The 20,514-nt window shown below is 46.6% G+C and overlaps 1 protein-coding gene across 3 annotated transcripts in view; it reads right to left on the minus strand.

Annotated features, from left to right (window-relative positions):
• ALDH18A1 (aldehyde dehydrogenase 18 family member A1) overlaps nucleotides 1-20,514 on the minus strand; it is an 83,905-nt gene that overhangs the window by 18,622 nt on the left and 44,769 nt on the right. For all 3 annotated transcript variants that reach the window (XM_029610055.1, XM_029610056.1, XM_029610054.1), the window contains 6 exons: nucleotides 20,348-20,447; nucleotides 19,890-20,110; nucleotides 19,526-19,663; nucleotides 19,188-19,383; nucleotides 11,574-11,695; nucleotides 3,364-3,550 (listed from right to left, as the gene is read on the minus strand). In XM_029610055.1, the coding sequence (XP_029465915.1) occupies nucleotides 3,364-3,550; nucleotides 11,574-11,695; nucleotides 19,188-19,383; nucleotides 19,526-19,663; nucleotides 19,890-20,110; nucleotides 20,348-20,447 (964 nt within the window). The remainder of the gene's footprint in view (nucleotides 1-3,363; nucleotides 3,551-11,573; nucleotides 11,696-19,187; nucleotides 19,384-19,525; nucleotides 19,664-19,889; nucleotides 20,111-20,347; nucleotides 20,448-20,514) is intronic.

A 20,514-nucleotide genomic window follows, 5' to 3' on the forward strand; every position in this document is an offset into this window, starting at 1 on the left:
ATGAACTGAACAACTACCGCCCAATCTCAAACCTACCTCTCCTTGCCAAACTGACGGAAAAAGCAGCACTTAAAACAACTCAATGTTCACCTCGAAGCAAACATCTTGCACCCCACCCAACACGGAGTCAGAAAAAAATCATAGCACAGAAACCTTACTCCTCAACTATCAAACACAATAAGAGGTTTTGACAATGGACAAAGATACATCCTCATCCTACTTGACCTCTCTGCTGCCTTTGACACGGTCGAACATCAAAGCCTAATATCCAGGCTAACTGAAATTGGTCTGGTAAAACTCTTGACTGATTTACCTCTTTCCTTAAAAACAGATATTTCAAGGTAAACAACCACTCCTCAGATGCCATACCTCTAGAAACCGGAGTACCCCAAGGATCTGCACTTTCAGCCACTCTGTTTAATATATACCTCCTGCCTCTATGCCAGCTACTCACGAGTCTCGGCGTCACATTTTACATGTATGCCGAAGATATCCAGCTAATCATACCTGTAACAGACACCTTCGAAAGCACTATGAAACTCTCAGCCACTTACCTCAATACTATAAAAAACATGCTAAACTGCATGAAACTATGCCTTAACATGGACAAAACTGAATGTATAATCCTCGAAAGAAAAAGCTCCGGAGTCCACCAGAACCATGATATATAAATTGACAACACAATTATCAAATTAAAAGAAAATGTAAAAGATCTAGGAATATGGTCAGACCCAGAGCTCAACTACAAAAAAAAAAAACACATTGTGGAAGCCTTCTTTGATTTTCATTGCAAACTACTAATCCTCAAACACCTAAAACCACTACTGAATCACCCTGAATTCAGAACCGTTCTCCAATCACTAATCTTCACCAGCTTTGATTATTGCAACTCACTCCTGATAGGCCTATCCAAATCTACCATATGACCACTCCAAATACTACAGAACGCCACAGCCAGAATCCTCACCGGTTGCAAACGAACTGATCACATCACCCCGGTGCTAGAAAGTTTACACTGGCTACCTGTAGAAAAAAAAGAATCGAATACAAAACTCTAACCATTATCCACAATGCAATACACAACCGTGAAAGCACATGCCTCCATTATTCAATGACACCCCCCCAACGCAATACAAGGTCGACAAACAAATTACAGCTAGACATACCGTCACAACCGCCAAACTCACTACTGTAAGAAACAGAGCCATATCTATAGCAGGAACTCATCCCTGGAACTCCCTACCGGAACACCTAAGATTACAGAACACAAATATTTAAAGAATTGCTCAAAACCTGGTTCTTCAAACAAGCCTACAAAGATGGGATTGGCTAATCATCCACATGACCTCTGACACCATGAATTCAACCCCTTCAATGAACTTTAATAACCACAACCACCTCAATCACCACCCAGCAACCTACTCAGTTGAACCTTTTAAACCCAAATCGATTTCACAGTATTATATTCTATAAAATCATGAGAAATTACCCAGAGAATCCTCTAGCAATGGATGACAAATACCATGACAAACCTGACTGCATTAACATATACAACTAGTCATTCATCCCGTCTCTAGCTTTAGCACACACCACAATCTCCTACCTTTCCTTATTTCTACCCCTATAAACATATGTTCTCAATAATGTTTCTCCGGAAGGAAAACCCACATCACCTCCCACAGTTATGTTTGCGGTAGTTAATCTTTTTGTAACTGATGCTATACCTAATCTGTTACTATAAGCGGTTATATATAACCTAATCGTATCTGATGTTATACCAATTGTGTTATGCCTGCAATATGTTATACCTGTAGACCGGAGTGAGGGCCTTTCGCTAAACTTCAGTATATAAAAGCTTACAAATAAATAAAATGTAGTGTTTTAACCCTCTGTTGCAGACTAGTTGCAGAGACTAACCCTTTTCAGTTACTGTCAGATTCCTGCACATAAGAATTGCCATACTGAGTCAGACCAAGATCCATCAAGCTCAGTATCCTATTTCCAACAGTGGCTAATCCAGGTTACAAGTACCTGCCAAGATGCCAAACAGTAAATAGATCCCATGCTGCCAATACCCAGGGATAAGTAATGGCTTTCTCCCAAGTCTATCTGGTTAATACTCTGTTAAACATAGCAATATGAACTGCTTTTATCACACCCTCTGGAAATGTATTTCACTTTTATATACCGGTATTCAAGAAAATCATCATATCTGTGTACATTAAAAAAAAAATTACTACAAACATTAATAAATTAATTTTAGATCTTAATTGTGCATAGTGTATAAAAATTCTGGTTTTAAATGTGCTACTTACTAACTTCATGGTGTCCCCTAATCTTTGTATTTTTTGAAAGAGCAAATAACTGATTCACATTTACCTGTTCTATTCCACTCATGATTTTATAGATCTATCCTATCCCCTCAACCATCTCTTCTCCAAGATGAACAGCCCTAACCTCAGTCTTTCCTCACAGCATTCCATTCCCTTTATTGTTTTGGTCACCATTCTCTATATTTTTACAGTTGAACTATATCTTTTTTGAGATGCGGCAACCAGAATTGCACATAGTACTCCAAGTGTGGCCTCAGCAATGAGGGATTCAGAGGCATTATGTTATTCTCAGTTTTATTCTCCATTCCTTTCCTAATATTCCCGTTTGCTTTTTTAACTGCCACCTCACACTGAGTTTATTTCAAGATGTCCAGATCTTTTTCTGGTGATAACTACTAATATAGAACATAACATGTAAATACAGTGTGGGTTATTTTTCCCTATGTGCACCACTTTGCACTTGTCCATATTAAATTTCATCTGCCATTTGGATGCCAAGTCTCCCAGGCCCTCCGGCAATTTCTCACAACCTGCTTGTGATTTAGAGTAATTTTGTTGTCTGCAAATTTGATCACCCTCAATTCCTTAACCAGCTGCTCCATTAAGCAGTCATTTATTTCATCTAGAAACTACCTTCCTAACATGCCCTGATGTTAGGGGTAATTGAAGTCTGCCATATTTGTTATCTTCCCATCATCCAACTGTTTATGTTGGCCAAATGGACAGAAAGTATACCCCACTGCTATACTCTTCCCCATCATGTATGCAATTTCCACCCCCTAAGGAGTCTACTGCAGGATCTTTATCCTATTGGATTGTAGGCCATCCTTAAAGAACCAACCCCTTACCAAGTTGATCCACCTTTACTCCATAAATTTCTATCCTGATATAGCACAATCTCATTGGTTATCCTCCTTCCACCAGGACTCAGATGCCATTTATGTCTACCCCTTCATTCAGTGCTAAACATTCTAGGCATACAAGCTAGCTAACCACATGAAAGGCAGAAGGAAGTTGAAATGAACCGTACCATTCTCTGTGATGACGACATCTGTGTGCGAGCTGCCATACTTGTGAATGTGCTCAATGGCTTCCTGTACACTGTCCACCACTTCAATGCAGCACTCCAAGTCTCCATACTCCACGCGAAGAGACTTCACTTCTGAGGGGCTGAATGTGAGATATGAAGCAAACTTGGGTCCAGCATGAATCTTTACCTGGAGGGAAAAATGCCAATTTAGAAGTCAGCTTCCACTCAACACCTCAATGTTCTTCTGACATGCAGAACATACTATAGAAAGCTCTAATTCAGTCAGACAGGTCACCAGATAAATGTCAAGAATGGACAGAGGAGGAAGTGATATAATGCTGCCAAATGGCTGTGCTCCCAGCCCCAATTCTCTAAATCCCTCTCAGCGCTGGCATCAGGCTGTGCTTTTGGTCACAAGAACATAAAATGCCATGCTGGGTCAGACCAAGGGTCCATCAAGCCCAGCATCCTGTTTCCAACAGAGGCCAATCCAGGCCACAAGAACCTGGCAAGTACCCAAACACTGCCTCCTGCAGCTGCAAGGATGGCAGCCCAAAAGAGGATGGTCGACTTAAAGCAGTTCTTATAACACGTCGGCAGCAAAATAAATTGGAGGGCCCGGTGGAGGAGGAGTCTGAGGAAAATAGAGACAGTGACTGAGCCTGACACTGTTGTGCTGACTCCTGATACCCCCTGTTCAGGTCTGATTTTCAGGCTTGGTTTGGTGAGTTATGGGCAGATATGGGCTCCCTTAAGCAGGAACTGAAATCTATTTTAGGGGAGCTAAAGCGGGAATGTGCTGAGCTGGGGGGGGGGGGGGGGGGGGGGGGAGGATTAGGTGGACTGTGGAAACCAAGATTGAGGAGCAGAAAAGAGCCAGTGAGCATGCAGCAGGGTATAAAACAGCTGTAAAAAGAAAAATGCCTTAAAGACTGGATGGAAGACAGATTCGAGCCACCCCTGAACCACAGGTTCCCTCTCTGAAGAGCCTGCCTATAACTATACTCATGTGGTCTCTGATATCTGTGCCTTGATTTTGAATTCTGTCATGCCTATGGAAGAACTGGCTAAAATGACGCTGGATAGATCACATAGATCTTTGGCTTATTCTAGGGAACATGCCTAGGGATATTGTTGGTTGCTTTCATGACTATCTGGTAAAAGAAAAAGTGATGGTACAGGTGAGGAAGCTGAAAACAGTCAAGTGGCATGGTCTTGAGGTGGAGATTTTTCAGGATCTACCTCTGATCACGAATAAGAAGCGGCATGATATTAGAGAAGTGCTACAGGAGGGTAATTGTTACAAATGGCTGTTCCCATTTGTGCTACAATTTTATATCAATGGAGCAACATCCAGGGTTTAAAGCAGGGGAGAAGTCATTTAGGATATTCCAGGCAGCTGGTTTGGTGAAAAACATGGATCACCTTGCATGCCCAGTTCCTGACATGTCTAGCAGAGTACAATCTGGGGGGAAATGCCTGTGGAGATTCTCCAGGGGCTCCTTGTTCTCCAGGGCCACAGATACCCGAGAGATGAGAAACTGCTGCAGATTCTGCATGTCATGTTTGTTACTGTGGTGGTTCCGGGCAATGTACGTTTAGTAAGAACATAAGAAAATGCCATACTGGGTCAGACCAAGCCCAGCACCCTGTTTCCAACAGTGGCCAATCCAGGCCATAAGAACCTGGCAAGTACCCAAAAACTAAGTCTATTCTATGTTACCGTTCCTAATGGCAGTGGCTATTCTCTAAGTGAACTTAATAGCAGGTAATGGACTTCTCCTCCAAGAACTTATCCAATCCTTTTTTAAGCACAGTTATACTAACTGCACTAACCACATCCTCTGGCAACAAATTCCAGAGTTTAATTGTGCTTTGAGTGAAAAAACTTTCTCCGATTAGTTTTAAATGTGCCCCATGCTATCTTCATGGAGTGCCCCCTAGTCTTTCTACTATCCGAAAGAGTAAATAACTGATTCACATCTACCCATTCTAGACCTCTCATAATTTTAAACACCTCTATCATATCCCCCCTCAGTCTTCTCCAAGCTGAAAAGTCCTAACCTCTTTAGTCTTTCTTCATAGGGGAGCTGTTCCATTCCCCTTAGTAGGATAGTGATTTCAAAGTTCTTTATGAAGGTTTTTCTTAAGGAGAGGGACATTATGGTTATCTTTAGCAGAGGACCAATGGTAGGCTTGTGAGCAGTCAGGGTGTGTTAAGTGTGGTTATTCTTCATGCAGGAGGTGGGAAAGAAGGGACAGTGGGGGATTGGGAGAGGAGAGTGGGATATTTCTGTGTGATAATGTGGGTTATGAGAATTTTGTGGGCATTGTATTCCTGGGCGAATTGCTCGGAAAAAAAAAATTAAATTCTGCACACAAAAAAAACCCTTCAAATTCAGCAAAATTCTGCAAACTTTATATTGATCAAAATAAGTTATGACAATCTTTAAGTAATTACATTTTACATTAATACAGAAAAAGTTTTTACTTAAAGATTCAGAATTTTAAATATTTTGAGCAGAATTTCCCTAGAAATTCACTGTAAGTGTCCCTTCCATTCTCGCCCTACTCCCCTGGCCACTTTGTCCTCTCAGTTCCCAACTCCTCCAGCTGCCAGTATCTCTCCCCTCCACCTCTAGGCTCAATCCCTTCCACTCTATTGCCAGTCCCAGAGTTTGACCCTGTTCTCAGTACTCCCCCTCCCTAATACACACACACACACCCTCATACAGGGCCCTCTCTTGCCTACACACCCACACAAGCTCCCTCTTTCACACATACATCCTCACAGGCTACCTATATGTCTCTCTCGCACCCCTTCACACAGGCTCTGTCTCACACATACATAATCCATTCAGACTAGCACCCTCACATACACACTCCTTCACAATCGCCTCATAGGCTCCCTCTCTGAAACCCACACTCAAGCAACCCCCCCACCCCCGCTCTTACCTCCCATGCTCACACCCTCTTGCTCTCCCACCAGGGCCTTCCATCTTTGCTGCTAGCGGAGCACACTCCGTTCGCAGCCCACAGGGGCCTTCATCTTCGCCGCGAACGGCAGAGAAGTTGGAGTATCAAGTCCAGCTGGTGGTGGAATGGGCACTGCAGGACCATGGTCCAGTGGCACAGACTGAGCTGGTATTGCCCATTCTTGTACCACTTCTGGAGAAGCTCAATGTGCTCATCAGTGCCTTACCGACCCAGCTGGCATGGTGCCTAGTAGGGCATCAGAGCCTCCACCAACTGATACCTTAGTTGTCACCAGTTCCTCCAAGGAGGAAGCTACACCAAGGCCGGCAGAATTGCAGAGGCCTGTAGCCCCCTCTGTTCAGTTCCATCAGTGCCTTCACCTCTGGACATTGGCCAAGCACCTCGGACCCCATCCCCTGTGACATACAGTGAGGATGAGTGTCCCTATGATCCCCTGGGGGACGACCAGATGGAGTTTTCTTACAAGGACTCAGATGGTTTCCATTTCCACTTTCCCTGTTATAATGTAACTTTTTGCTTTCATTGTTTAACTGGTTCCCCCTAGTTTATTGTAAACCGGTACGATAAGACCTGGTTCTTGAGCATCGGTATATTAAAAGAATTTAAATAAATAAATTAGACCCTTTTCCTCCAGAGAAGCAAAAGGTAGTCCCCACCTGAGAACTTAACCTTTGCAGGTTTTGAGAGGTTGATGGCAGAAGCCATCCCATTTCAGCTGTTGACAAATGACGATGCCAGGCATAAGATGCTTCAGATCCTTCAATTTGTGGAGGCTCTTAAGGAGGTCCTGGTTTATGAGATCCTTTTGGATTTTCTTTGGAGGATTTGGGAACACCCCCTCAATGTCTTTTAAGGCAGACCGGGTTTACCTCATCTAGAAGGCTGTTGGATTTGATAAGTGTCAGCTGCCCCACCAGACAAGTGATGGCCCTCTTGAGGGCCAAATCGACCAAGTGCTTTTGGACCCACTCATCTGTTTCCCTTCCCCCCCCCCCCCCCACGCCACCCCAGGAAGGACCACAGTGATAAACACTCTTGGGAAGAAGGTGTACCAATGTGCCATGCTTACTGCCCAATCACTGCCTATCAGCTCTACATGAGCCAAACTTCATGGGCATCCGACAGGTGCAGGTGGCTGAGCAGCTGCCTCAACAACAGCAACACACATGTCACTGGTGCGCAAGGATTTGGAGTGCAGAAAACACAAGACCTGTGTGGCCTGTGATGTTTTCAATATGGCTTCAACAGTCTCTGCATTGGAAATTGGTGCCCACAGAATGCTATGGCTGCAGACCTCAGATCTCCAACCAGAGCTACAGGAATCACTGATGTGCTGTGTACAGGAGAAAGTCTTTGGAGATAAAAGTTGAGGGATGCTGTGGCCCAAATTTGGGACATTCATGAGACCTTCCAACAACTCTCTGCCAGTGCTCTGGACCCGTCCTCTTCCAGGAGGCAGGGGCCAAGGAGGTCCTTTTGCCAAAGAAAATACTAGTCTCCACCTCAAGCCCATCCTCAGGAGCTCTGTGCTGCTTGGGACAGTCACGAGAGCTCTAAGCCCCAGCCGGCTCCTTAATCAAACCCTGGAACAGGGTTTTGACTGGGCTGAAGGGAGTAACAGCCAGTTGCCTGTACCCAGGGTGATGGAGCCTCCAGTTGGGGGCATGCTGCAGTTCGTAAACAAGTGGCCCAGTGTAACCTCAGACCAGTGGGTTCTGGCCATTGTTTAATTGGGGGTACCAATTGCTGTCCGTGCCCAATTTGGGAGCTGGTAGTGCATTAGGAGGTACTGCTAGCAGTGTACTCCTCCCTCTTAACGGCCAGAGTGGTTGAGCCCATTCCACCATGGCAGAGAGAATGAGGATTTTACTCTAGGTACTTCTTGATTCCAAAAAAACAGGATGACTTAGTCCTATCCTAGACTTGAGGGCCTTGCATGGGTTTCTTTAAAAAAAAAAAAAAAAAAAAAAAAAAAAAGACACCTTGATCCCCCTTTTGCAAAAAGGTCTCCTCAACCTAAAGGACGTATACACTCATATCTATCTTCCCAGAACACAGGAAGTATCTCAGATTCATGGTGAGAAAATAGCATTTCCAGTATCTGGTGTTGCCATGTGGACTTGTCTGCCCCATGGGTCTTCACAAAATGACTGGCCATGATGGTGGTGCACCTCTGCTGACAGAGTACATGTTTTTCCCTATCTGGATGATTGGCTAGTTAAGAACATGTCTCTGGTAGGGGCAGCCAGGTCCATGTGCTTGACCATTCGGGTGTTGAAATCACTAGGGTTCGTTCTCAGCTATCTGAAGTCCCATCTCAGTCTATCAGCTCAGTTGGACTTCATCGGGGCCCTGCTAGGCAGAGCTCATGCCAAGGCCTTTCTGCTACACCAGAAGGCTGTCTTTGTAGCGGCCATGGTGGCAGAAATTCAACAGAGCATGCAGGCATCGGCTTGACACATGTTGGGCCACACTGCCGTAACAGACTGTTACTCCCTTGGCAGGATTACCCATGCGCAGACCCTGAAGTCTCACTGGTGGCAATCACACAGAGCCTCTAAGATTGCATCCTAGTCACCCTGTCCTGCCTTGTCCTGGTGATGGGTACTTTCCAATCTGGAACAGGGAATCTCCTCCTTTTGTAGTCTTTCCACTCAAATTGTGTTAACCAAGGATGCATCCAACCTGAGGTGGGGAGTTCATTTGGATGGGCTCAGCACCCAGGGCTTATGGTCCACTCAGGAATATTCATATCAAACTTCCTGGAGCTCTGGGTGATCAGGTACACACTATGGACTTTCAGAGATTGGCTGTCCAAGTTGTCCTGATCCAGACTGACAGAGGAGTAATGTGATAGGTCAATAAGCAGGGGAGGCACAGGATCATACCTCCTGTTTCAGGAAGCAGTCCAGATCTAGTCATGGGCCCTGTCCCATGGGATGGTGCTCAGAGCCATGTACCTGGCTAGGACAGAGAATGTGGTAGCAGACAGGCTGAGTCAAGCCTTCAGGCCCCACGAGAAGTCCCTGGACTAGGAGGTAGTGAATAAGATATTCCACCTCTGACATCTGTTCATGACCCCCTGCAACAAGGCCACCTCAGTTCCGCTCCTTGTACAGAACAGATTGCAAACCAGCCTCAGATGTCCTCACCTGTCATTGGGACACAGTTCTTCTATATGCATATCTTCTAATTCCCTTTGTGGCGATACTGACTGGGAGGAAGGAGGGGTGGCCAGATCTTCTTTGGACCCTCGAGGGGATCAGCAACTGGCACCAGGACCAGTGGAGACTGTAGTTTCCCCTGGGCATCAATAGGAGGACTGGCACTCCTTGCCATGGGGTCGCTTTGGGGGTATTGGGGCAAAGGCTGGTGCATCCCCATGCATAGACAGACCAATGCCATTGCTTCTTGGTCTTCCCTTGATGCAGAGGTCGAAGACTATGAACCTGGCGTCTGACAGAGGAGAAATTGACAGTGGTCTGTCAACAGCACTCCTATCCACCAGTGGCTTCAATGGAACCAACGGTCCCACCGATGTTGATGGCGAGTTGTCCGTTGCTGTGGCTCAGAGGTCCATAGAGGCAGATGCCACCATCAATGATTTGGACTTTGACCCAAAGAGGTGCTCCATCTTATCAAGCCGAAGGAGATGTCCCTTTAGGGTCATCTGGACGCACAAGTGGCAACCCTAGATGTCATGTGATGCCTCCAGGCAGAGGATGCGGATCGGTGATAGACATGGTCCATGGGCATGGGGGGCATCGGCAAAAACCAGATGTGACCATGACTAAGTGAGACAAAAAGAGGGCTGAAGGGCAGAAAGCTGGTGGCGGATGTAGACAACGAGCAGGCACAGAGTCACCGCCACCATGGGGGAATCAATCACGAAAGTAAACTTACCCGAAGACATAGAAAACCCTGACTGGGGACACTATGGGAAGGCATCAAGGGACCTGGTGACAAAACAGAAAATAAAATTCGCAAAAAATGCGAAAAAAAAAAAAAAAGTTTTACACTAGTCCAAAAGGCCAAAGTTTTGAAGAGCTCAATCAACTGCAAGGCTCACAACTCTGCGGAAGAGAGATTAAAGAGGGACCCTGTGTGGACATGTGGTATAGGGCATGCTGAGTATGCCAAGTTCTCTGCATCAGGCTCCATCTGATGATGTCGCCCATGTGTAAGGACTACAATCCTGCTTGGCGAATTGTACTATTTCAGTTTTTCTGTTTTCCCAGTGCTGGTTTTCAAGAGTCAAGTGATTTTGCAACACTCATTTCATGGGCTCTGCAGCCAGTTCCAGGGGGCAAGACCCTGAGTGGCTGCCCCTTACCATCCCACCCCAAGAAGGGCTCTACATGTGGAGTACCAGCACTTTGACTCCAGCTCAAGTCTTCCCAGTGCTTTTTTTTTTCTGGGAAACAAACTCAGAACCCTTTGAGAGGCAGTGCACAGTACTGCCACTGAGCTACCCCAGTTTGCAGCTTTGCATGGTTAACCTGTCCCAAGAGCAGAAATCAATAGCAATAAAACATGGTACAAAGTCTGTCTCCAAGAAATTAAGTCAATTCTGTAGATCAAGTAAATTGTTTTATTCCCCTATAGTCCAATTAATATGGGAACACTTCATGAAGGTTAAGTAAACACATTTATCCACCCAAGTAGCAATCTGTGGATAGATAAGCAGTGACTCATGCATCCCTTTGACAGCAGTCACATTATAGTCACACTGCAATAGCTCCTGAATGTGAAAATCCACAAAACTAAAATGAGATCCAGAGGGTGGCTACTAAAATGGTCAGGGGTCCTCAGTCTAAGGCATATGGGAGAGACTCAAAGATCTAAACATGATACTGTAGAGAAATCAAGGGAGATATGACAGACATTTAAATACCTCCAAGGTTTCCATGCACAGGAGGCAAGCCTCTAAGAAGGGAGGCTCTAGAATGAGGGTGAAAGGGGGTAGCCTCAGGAGTAATCTAAAGGAAATATTTCTTTACAGAGAGGGTAGCAGAAGCATGGAACAGCCTCCCTGTAGAGGTTGTGAAGAAAGACAGTATGTGAATTCAAGGCGGCATGGGATAAACAGGATCTCTGAAGGCATGGTCGGTGGTATAAAGCTGAATAGTTTGTGTGGATGGGTAGACTGATAGGCTGTAATGGTCTCTCTGCTTTCATGTTTCTAAGAGGATTAGTAATGGCTCCCGACTCACCTGTTCCACTCTCAGCATGTCTATGATTTGATCGAATAGAGCAGTCCTCAGCAAGTCCCGATGGATTAATAACGTTTCCAAAGCATTACAGGCAGCAGGATAGTCACACTTGGAATCTCTTACTGTCAGATTTAAGAAAAACATAACATGCATCCCATAATAGAAAAGCACACAACTAAGGCACATTTCCCCTACAGATTTGATAAGTGACTTTTGGCTATATTTTTTTAAAGTATGGCAAGGAGGAAAAAAACCCAAATCACATTCCATGTAAAACCAAAAAAAAGTGTCAAGAAAAAAAGGTAGCCAAAAAAAGCTATAAAGAATTCGGGCTGGCATAGGAAAATTAGTTTCTTACCTGATAATTTTTGTTCCTGTAGTAGCACGGATCAGTCCAGACTGCTGGGTTTTGCCCCCCCCCCCCAGCAGATAGAGACAGATGTTTTAAAAACAAAGCTCCGCCTATATAGGAGAGTGCTACCTACAGTCCGCCAGTATTTCGTAATGACAAAGCAAGATGGCTCCCATAAGACACCATAACTATATACACTAACACCTGAACAAGAAAAGGAAAAAACATGACCACAGAGTCACTTAACCCCAATATGATCAGAAAACCTATAGAACCACGAAGGTCAAAAAAGAAAATTAAAAAATCTGCAGAAAAAGAATGGGAAAGCGAGTGGACTCTCCCCCCCATTTGAACCACTCTGACAGGGTGGGTCTCTGGACTGATCCGTGGTACTACAGGAACGAAAATTATCAGGTAAGAAACTGATTTTCCTTTCCCTGTATGTACCCGGATCAGTCCAGACTGCTGGGATGTACCAGAACTATACCTATCCGGGGTGGGATCTGGAGAGACCTGCTCGAAGCACACCTTCTTCAAATCCATCCAAATTAGTAGCCTGCACATCCAACCGGTAATGTTGCATGAAAGTATGCAGTGATTTCCACGTCACCGCCCTACAGATCTCCTGTGGAGACACGAAGTGAGACTCCGCCCAAGATGCTGCTTGCGACTGAGTAGAATGAGCCTGGAGGCCTACTGGAAGAACTCGGCCCTTTAGCAAGTAAGCGGAGATGATAGCTTCTTTCATCCACTGAGCAACAGTAGTTTTTGAAGCCATATGACCCCGCTGGGGACCATTCCAGAGGACAGAGATGGTCCGACATGCGAAAATCATTGGTGACTTCCAAGTAGCGTAGAAGAGCTCTCCGAACATCCAGCTTCCTCAACTCACGGGACAGAGGGTCCGAACGGTCCAGATCCCCAAAGGCTGGAAGCTCCACTGACTGACATGAAAGGAAGGAACCGTGCGGATGGAAACACCAGAGTCTGAGAACCGCAAGAAAGGTTCCCCCTGCAAGAAAGAGCTTGAAGCTCTGACACCTGACGAGCTGAAGTGATAGCAACTAGAAAAATCACCTTCAATGTAAGATCCTTCAGAGTTGCCCTTCTTAGAGGCTCAAAAGGCACCTCACACAGAGCCATAAGTACCAAATTCAGACTCCAAGATGGACAAGGCTGTCAAAGTGGCGGACGTAAATGCTTAGCTGCTTGAAGAAACCGCGCCACGTGAGGATGGGCCGCCAAGGTCCCACCCTGCACCTTGCTGCGCAAACAACCAAGGGCTGCTACCTGAACCCTTAAGGAGCTACACGATAACCCCATGGACAGCCCTTTTTGCAGGAAAGGCAAAATATCGGAAACAGAAGCCCGGACTGGTGAAACGTCATGATCGAGACACCATGCCTCAAAAACCTTCCAAGCCCGAACATAAGCTAGATTAGTAGAAGTTTTGCGTGAAAGGAGAAGAGTAGCCACTACAGCAGGAGTATAACCCTTGTCACTTGAGCGGCGCTGCTCAAAAGCCATGCCGCGAGACAGAAGTGATCGGCTTCTTCCAAACAGACTGGTCCTTGGTGAAGCAAATCCGGAATTCCTGGGAACCGAATGGGACCCGCCGAGGGGAAGTTGAGGAGGTCTGGAAACCAAGGATGTCTCTGCCATTCCGGTGCCACCAAAATCACCGGCGCTGGGTGCCACTCTATCCGACTGAGCACACTGCCGATTAATGGCCAGGGTGGAAACATGTACAGAAGAACGTCTATGGGCCAGGGTAGAGCCAGAGCATCTACCCCTTCCACTCCCGGCTCTAGATGGCGTGAGAAGAACCGTGGAGCTTTGGCATTCCGAAACGTCACCATGAGATCCATGCTGGGCGTTCCCCACATGAGGCATATGCAGTGAAACGTGTCCTCTTGACAATTCCCATTTGCCGGGATCGAGGTAGTGTCGACTGAGGAAATCTGCTTGTATGTTGTCCACTCCGGCAATATGAGAGGCCGCGATGCAGAGCAGATGATGTTCTGCCCAGTTGAACAACTGAGCCGCTTCCTCTGCCACAGGATGACTCCGAGTTCCCCCTTGCCGGTTGATGTACGCCACCGTGGTCGCATTGTCCGATAACACCCGCACTGCTCTCCCCTGAAGGAGAGGGGCAAAGGCTTGTAACGCTAACCGTACAGCCTGGGTCTCCAACCGATTGATCTCCAACCCTAGTGACTCCTTGGGGGACCAGAGGCCCTGTACAGACTTCCATTGGCACACTGCTCCCCAGCCAGAGAGACTGGCATCCGTGGTGACCACTGTCCATTCGGGAATCTCCAGGGGAACTTCCCTGGAAAGATTGTCCGTCTCTAGCCACCACGATAGGCTGTGTCTTGCCACAGGTGTAAGTGGCAATGGAAGAAAAAACTGTTCGGATACTGGGTTCCAACGGGGCAGTAACGCATACTGCAAGGGCTGCATATGAGCAAAAGCCCATGGCACCAGCTCTAAGGTCGATGCCATGGACCCAAGAACCTGCAGATATTATCGAACCCTGGGAGAAGGCTGGAGTAGCAGACTCTGCACTTGTGCTTGTAATTTGAGGATGCGATCCATGGTGAGAAACACCCAACCCCTCTGGGTATCGAAGAGAGCTCCCAAATACTCCAAGGACTGAGATGGGATGAGTTTGCTCTTGGATAGATTGACCACCCAGCCCAGTGATTGAAGAAACTGCAGAACTCTGAACGGCATCCGTGGCTAAAGCTTCTGACTTTGCGCGAATCAGCAGTCGTCCAAGTAGGGATGCACTAGAGGACCTTTCCTCCGGAGGTGAGATGCTACCACCACCAATACTTTGGTGAAAGTCCGTGGAGCAGTCGCCAGGCCGAAGGGGAAGAGCTCGAAACTGAAAATGCTGTCCCAGGATGCAGAACCTCTGGTGATCTTGACGAATCCCTATGTGGAAGTAAGCCTCCGTGAGATCTAGTGAAGCTAGGAACTCTCCCTGCCTTACCGAGGTAATGACTGACCTGAGAGTTTCCATGTGGAAGTGAGGAATCCTTAAGACACTTGTTGACCTCCTTGAGGTCTAGGATGGGATGGAAAGAACCTTCCTTCTTCAGTTCTACGAAGTATATTGAGTACCAACCTGTTCCTTGCTCTTCTGGGGGAACGGGAACTATGGCCCTTAACTGCAGTAGCTGCTGCAATGTGTCCCGAACTGCCGCTCTTTTGGCGGCATACCCGCAGGGAGAGATGAGAAATTGATCTCGGGGCCGTTGTGCAAAATCTAAAGCGTAGCCTTGTTTCATCATGGACAGGACCCACTAAACCGTGGTTATCCTGGTCCACTCCTTGAAGAATAGGGTCAGTCTGCCCCCTACTACTGGAGTTGAGGAGTGGACCAGCAGACTCATTGGGAGGATTTTGCTCCTGAGGAAGGGAAAGCCGCCCCAGGACTGCCAAATCTTTGGCCCCAAAAGAACTGGATATAGGATTGTTGCTTCGCCGGAGCCGAACGAAAAGACGAAGCGGGCGGTTTAGGAGGGCAATACCTCCGATTACCTCTAAATCTAATACGAGAAGAGAAAGAACCGCGTGAGCGAGGTCTGTCTTCTGGCAGGCGATGCATCTCATTCTCTCCCAGTGACTGAATCAAGTCATCCAAGATTTTACCAAAAAAGTAACTTGTTTATTTTTAACTTTTATATACCGACATTCTTGATTCAAATGCAAATCATACTGGTTTACAATGGAACAGAATAAGCAGGAAATATGATTCCTTAGTCTAATACAATGAACATCTATAACGAAACAATTGTTAACAAGGCAAAAAGCTAAACAACTTTAATAAAGGTTAATTAACAAAGGAAACAAATTTTTTAAAAGAAACACAAAGGTTTGCACGAAGAGGTGCACAAAGGGGAGAGCCCCTTTGTCGCGCCCCTTCGGCGCGAGACGCCTGGTGGACCGGTGTCGTTTACCGGCTTGAACGCTGAGCGTGGTGACGTCGGGGGGGGGGGGGGATCTCATTCTCACTGGGCTCTCTCAAATCTTGTTTCCTGGCGATTTTTCAATTTTTTTGGATTTTTTCTCTCAGGGATTGTCCCTCAAGGTACCCTTAAAAGGCAAGGACCCCAGCTGGGCCTTAGAAGACACATCCGCCGACCAGTTGTGCAACCACAAAAGCTGACAAGCCGCAACCACCGACACCATGGACCTGGCGGACGCCCTGAGGAGATCATGAAAGGCATCGGCACAATAAGCCACCAAGGATTCCAAACGGTTCGCCTGAGCCGCTTCCTCGGCCGAGAAATCTACATTGGCTTGTAACTGCTGCACCCAGCGAAGCCTGGCTTGCATAGCAAAATTACTACAAATAGCCGCACGGACTCCCATGGCTGAGATCTCGAAAATCTGTTTGAGCTGCACCTCTAACTTCCTATCCTGCAGATCCTTGAGCACTGTTGTTCCTGTGACAGGAATCGTGGTTTTCTTAGTGACAGCTGACACTGCAGAGTCCACTTTTGGCACTCGCAGTAACTCCAAGGCATCCTCTGGCAGAGGATAGAGCTTATCCATGGGTTTACTAACCTTTAAACAGAGCTCTGGGGTATCCCATTCCCTAAACAAGTCCGTCGCTGAAAAATGAAAGGGAAAGGCAGTAGCAGGACCTCTCAGGCCCAACAAGACAGGGTCCATCTTCCCAAGCTTGGATTCCTCGGGAGGGCTGTCAATGCCTAGCTCAGAGAGGATAGCAGGAATAAGAGGTGCCAACTTGTCTCTACGAAAAAGGCGAACTACCTTAGGATCATCGCCCTCAGCTGCCTGAGAGCCCCTGTCCGCCAGTGGAGGATCCGGTTCTGGGTCATCTGCACCCTGCGGGATCTGGGGTTGACAATTCGGATCCTCAGGATCTGAATCCAGATCCGAGGAGTCTGTATTACCCTGCGGAGCCCCAGTGTGGCGAGAACGCTTAGGCTGAGTAGGCTCCGTCCCCTTATTTACTGTGGTGCATTTTGCCGCCCGGGGGTTATGGGAATCTGATTTTCCCCCTGCCATAAGCTTGCCTGCCTTCCTAGCCTTGAAGGCTTTACGTAAAAACACAATAAAAGAAGACTGAGGTGTCAAGTCCCCTCAGGACTGTCCTCCGGAGCTGGAGAAGCAGGCTGCTGCAAATTCCTATTTTCTGGGGGCTGCGGCTGAGGAGACAACTGAGGAGGAAGAGACCCCTCCCCCATAGCAGACAGAAGCAGCAGCACGGAACGAGTGTAAAATGGCTTCTGTGCCAGCACTCAAAGGGAAGGGATCCTGAGGTAACAGACTCCCCTACTGCAGGTGAAGGAACCCGCAGGGGTCTGCTTCTGGCAGTATTTTTAGTTGTTCCCGCACCTGAGGAACCCTCTCCCCCCGGTAAACACTGAGAACAAATTCTGGTGGGAGAGCCGCGCCGCAAGCGTGACATGCGGCTGACCGCGGCATCGGGGAAAAAAAGCTGAAAACGAGCCCCCCCCCCCACAACACAAAAAACACGGCGAAAATTCCCCCCGCGATAAGAGGAAGGAAGGGAGAGCCCGCTCGAGGAAAATGAAAGCAAGGAAAAAAAAAAATTACCTCAACTTTTTTTTTTTTTTTAAATAAATAAAGACAGCCTACCATGGTCCAGGGTGCTGATCCTTGGGGTGGAGTGAGCCGGGCTCCCCAGTATGGCACCCCTGCTGCCTGAATTTAAAGTTAGGGTCCTCAACCCCCATCGGCAGCTGCCTCAGACCAGCAGGGGACGGCCCTCTCAGAGCCTAACAACCCTCTGGGAGGTGGACCAAGAAACAATTTTGTGTTTTTTTTTTAAAGAAATTTAAAGCAACAGGCACTAAATCAAAAAGTACATAGAAAACTCTTAACTAAAGTTAAGCAAACCAAAATAAAGACTCTGACCAGACTGTAGGTTTTGCACCTCCATCATCTGCTAGAGACAGAGAAATACTGGCGGACTGTAGGTGGCACTCTCCTATATAGGCGGAGCTTCGTTTTTAAAACATCTGTCTATCTGCTAGAGGGGGGGGGGGGGGGCAAAACCCAGCAGTCTGGGAACATACAGGGAATTAAGTTTTCTGGGGGTCAAAGCCCAACCCAGTACAGGAGATGTTTCTATGTATGAACAGTTCAACGATGAGACAAGGAAAAGGAAAAAGGTACATTAGATTAAGAAAGAGCATGCAAGTTAGTGAGATGCTAGCAGTTAAGGTATGCCAAAGTAACTTTTCAAAATGGCAAGTGCTAGCAACCCCTATGGAAAAAGGGCACAGGCTCTTTTTAAAGGGCTTTTTTTTTTTTTTTTTTTTTTTTACATGTGATCTTGGAAATAGGGTGAAGGTTGCTAAAACAGAGGAATGACAATAGTTTGTTGCAGATCATTGTTTTCTCCCAAAAGGATAACGTTTAGTGTCAAGATTACCCCCATAGAATGTGACGGAAGTGGAGTGACTTCAGTAGCACTTCTGCTTGGACTTATACCAGCCACCTGGAGGAGGAATAAGTATATTTGGCCATTGGTGGCTCAGCATTTGAGGGCATAGTGGAGAGGGCTAATGAAACAGATTAAGGCTCTGCCTCCTGAATGCTCCACATTATTTTTCAAGCCATAGGAAAAACAAATAGGGTGTGCTAACTATCATGAATGACTTCAATTCTGCACTCTGAATGCTAAATAGGGAGTGAATCGAGCCTGTAGAATTGTATTACTCCAGTTCTGTAACATGTGCGTTACAAAGGAACCTTCATGGCCTCATTTAGTTATTACATTTTATTTTTTGCCTAGCAATTTCCACCTGCTCATTTAGACTGCCAGCTCAAAATCTATTGATTTACAGTTTGCCAGGAGCTTCCACTTGCAGCACTGGTTTTTCCTCCCTATAAGACCCCCCCCCCCACCTAGCTCTGCCGCTGCAGTAATAGTCCTTGGCCAAGAATCACAGATCATAACACCCTCCAGAATGTACTACTCCCCCTCCCACAGTCTGGCCAGGAGATGGCACTTATTGAATGGCTGGGAAGAACTCTGCAGGACCCCTACCTCCTCACCTCATGAGCCAAAGCTAGGCCCAGGAATTGTACCCCCTTGGGTGGCCCCAGCCCCAATGACATCTTATTTCTACATTTAGGCATCCATCCTAAACTCAAGTGTCAGAAGTGCTGCTGCAAAATGTAATGCGAGTGTACATTACAATGACCAACACTTTGATATGGCAGCCCCTTCTAGTAATTATTTTTGACCTTACCAATCCTTGTGACCTTTTCAACTGTAGCTTCTGAATCCACATAAACATGACAGACCCCCTCACTGTGACCCATCACAGGAATTCCCTTAGCAGCTTTTTGGATATCCCTGACAAGTTGTGAGGAGCCACGGGGAATGATCAAATCTATCAGTTTATCCAAGCGGCAAAGGTCCTCCACTTCTTCTCGTGTGCTCACCTGCAAGAGTCAGACCAAGAGCATCTCAGCTTGAATGGCTGACAAAGCATTGAGAATCTAAGAGGATGAAGCCAAGCATGGAAGTTGCACAGAGAACAGAGTAGTCATTAGGAAAAGACGACCTAATAAATCAAGCTCTCACCAGCTGCACAGCATCCCTGACACCATGCAGAGAGAGTGCCTCTTGAGTCAGGCGGTGAAGGATTTGATTGCTGTATGTTGCCTCTCTCCCTCCTTTCAGCAACAGGCCATTTCCGCTAGCAATTGCCAAGGCCGCCACCTGTTAACAAGACCAGATGTCAGGAGAATACAAGGACGCCCAAAAGAGAGTTAGGAAAGGATGGGACTGAAAGATCCAAGTAATTCAAAATGTTTATAGGATCAAACATTTAAGACACCACTGAAAAGCATTTGAAAAAAAACTTGAATTAGGTCAGAGTTTGCAAAATACATCCAATAGTAAACCCTCTCTGAAACCTTCCCTCACACATGTTTTAGGAGTTTACCTGGGGCAGGCAATCTGGTCGGGACTCAAAGATCACCAGCAGGACTCCAATTGGAACAGTCACTTGCTCAAGCTCCAAGTCTTTAGCGATGCGTGTTCTACGAATAACGCGCCCTACGCTGTCCTGAGAGGAGCCTGCTATTTGTCGAAGACCGATGGACAGACTGTTCAGCTTTGCTGCTGACAGACTCAGCCGTTTTAACAAAGGAGGAGGCAATCTTCCTGGGAGGGGGGGAAAAAAAAGAAAAAAAAAGTGTTCAGTAAGCTATAAGAAAAGGAAAAAGCTAGGCCTCTTGGTTAGATCCAGCATTTAATCAGTTGACTGGGGATTTGAAGCTTCTTATGCTTATCTTCTTTGTAATCCCATTTACCTCTGTATTAAAGGAGCATGCTTTAATTATGACTCAGATCACCCCATGGAAAGGGATGGTGGATTCTGTTAAGCAGTGTTCCCATTACCTTTATTCTCTGCCTCTTCCATGTCTTTTCTGTTGGCAGAGAGAATCTCCTCTCTGTTATCAGTCAGCAGGTCAGCCAGATAGAAGATGATCTCTGCTCGCTGAAGGGAGACAGACAATCCGTCAGAGGAAGGCAGGCTGGTACCTCAGTGCACAAGCAGCACCCCT

This window comes from Rhinatrema bivittatum, chromosome 7, assembly GCF_901001135.1.
Source record: "Rhinatrema bivittatum chromosome 7, aRhiBiv1.1, whole genome shotgun sequence".
Classification (NCBI taxonomy): Eukaryota; Metazoa; Chordata; class Amphibia; order Gymnophiona; family Rhinatrematidae; genus Rhinatrema; species Rhinatrema bivittatum.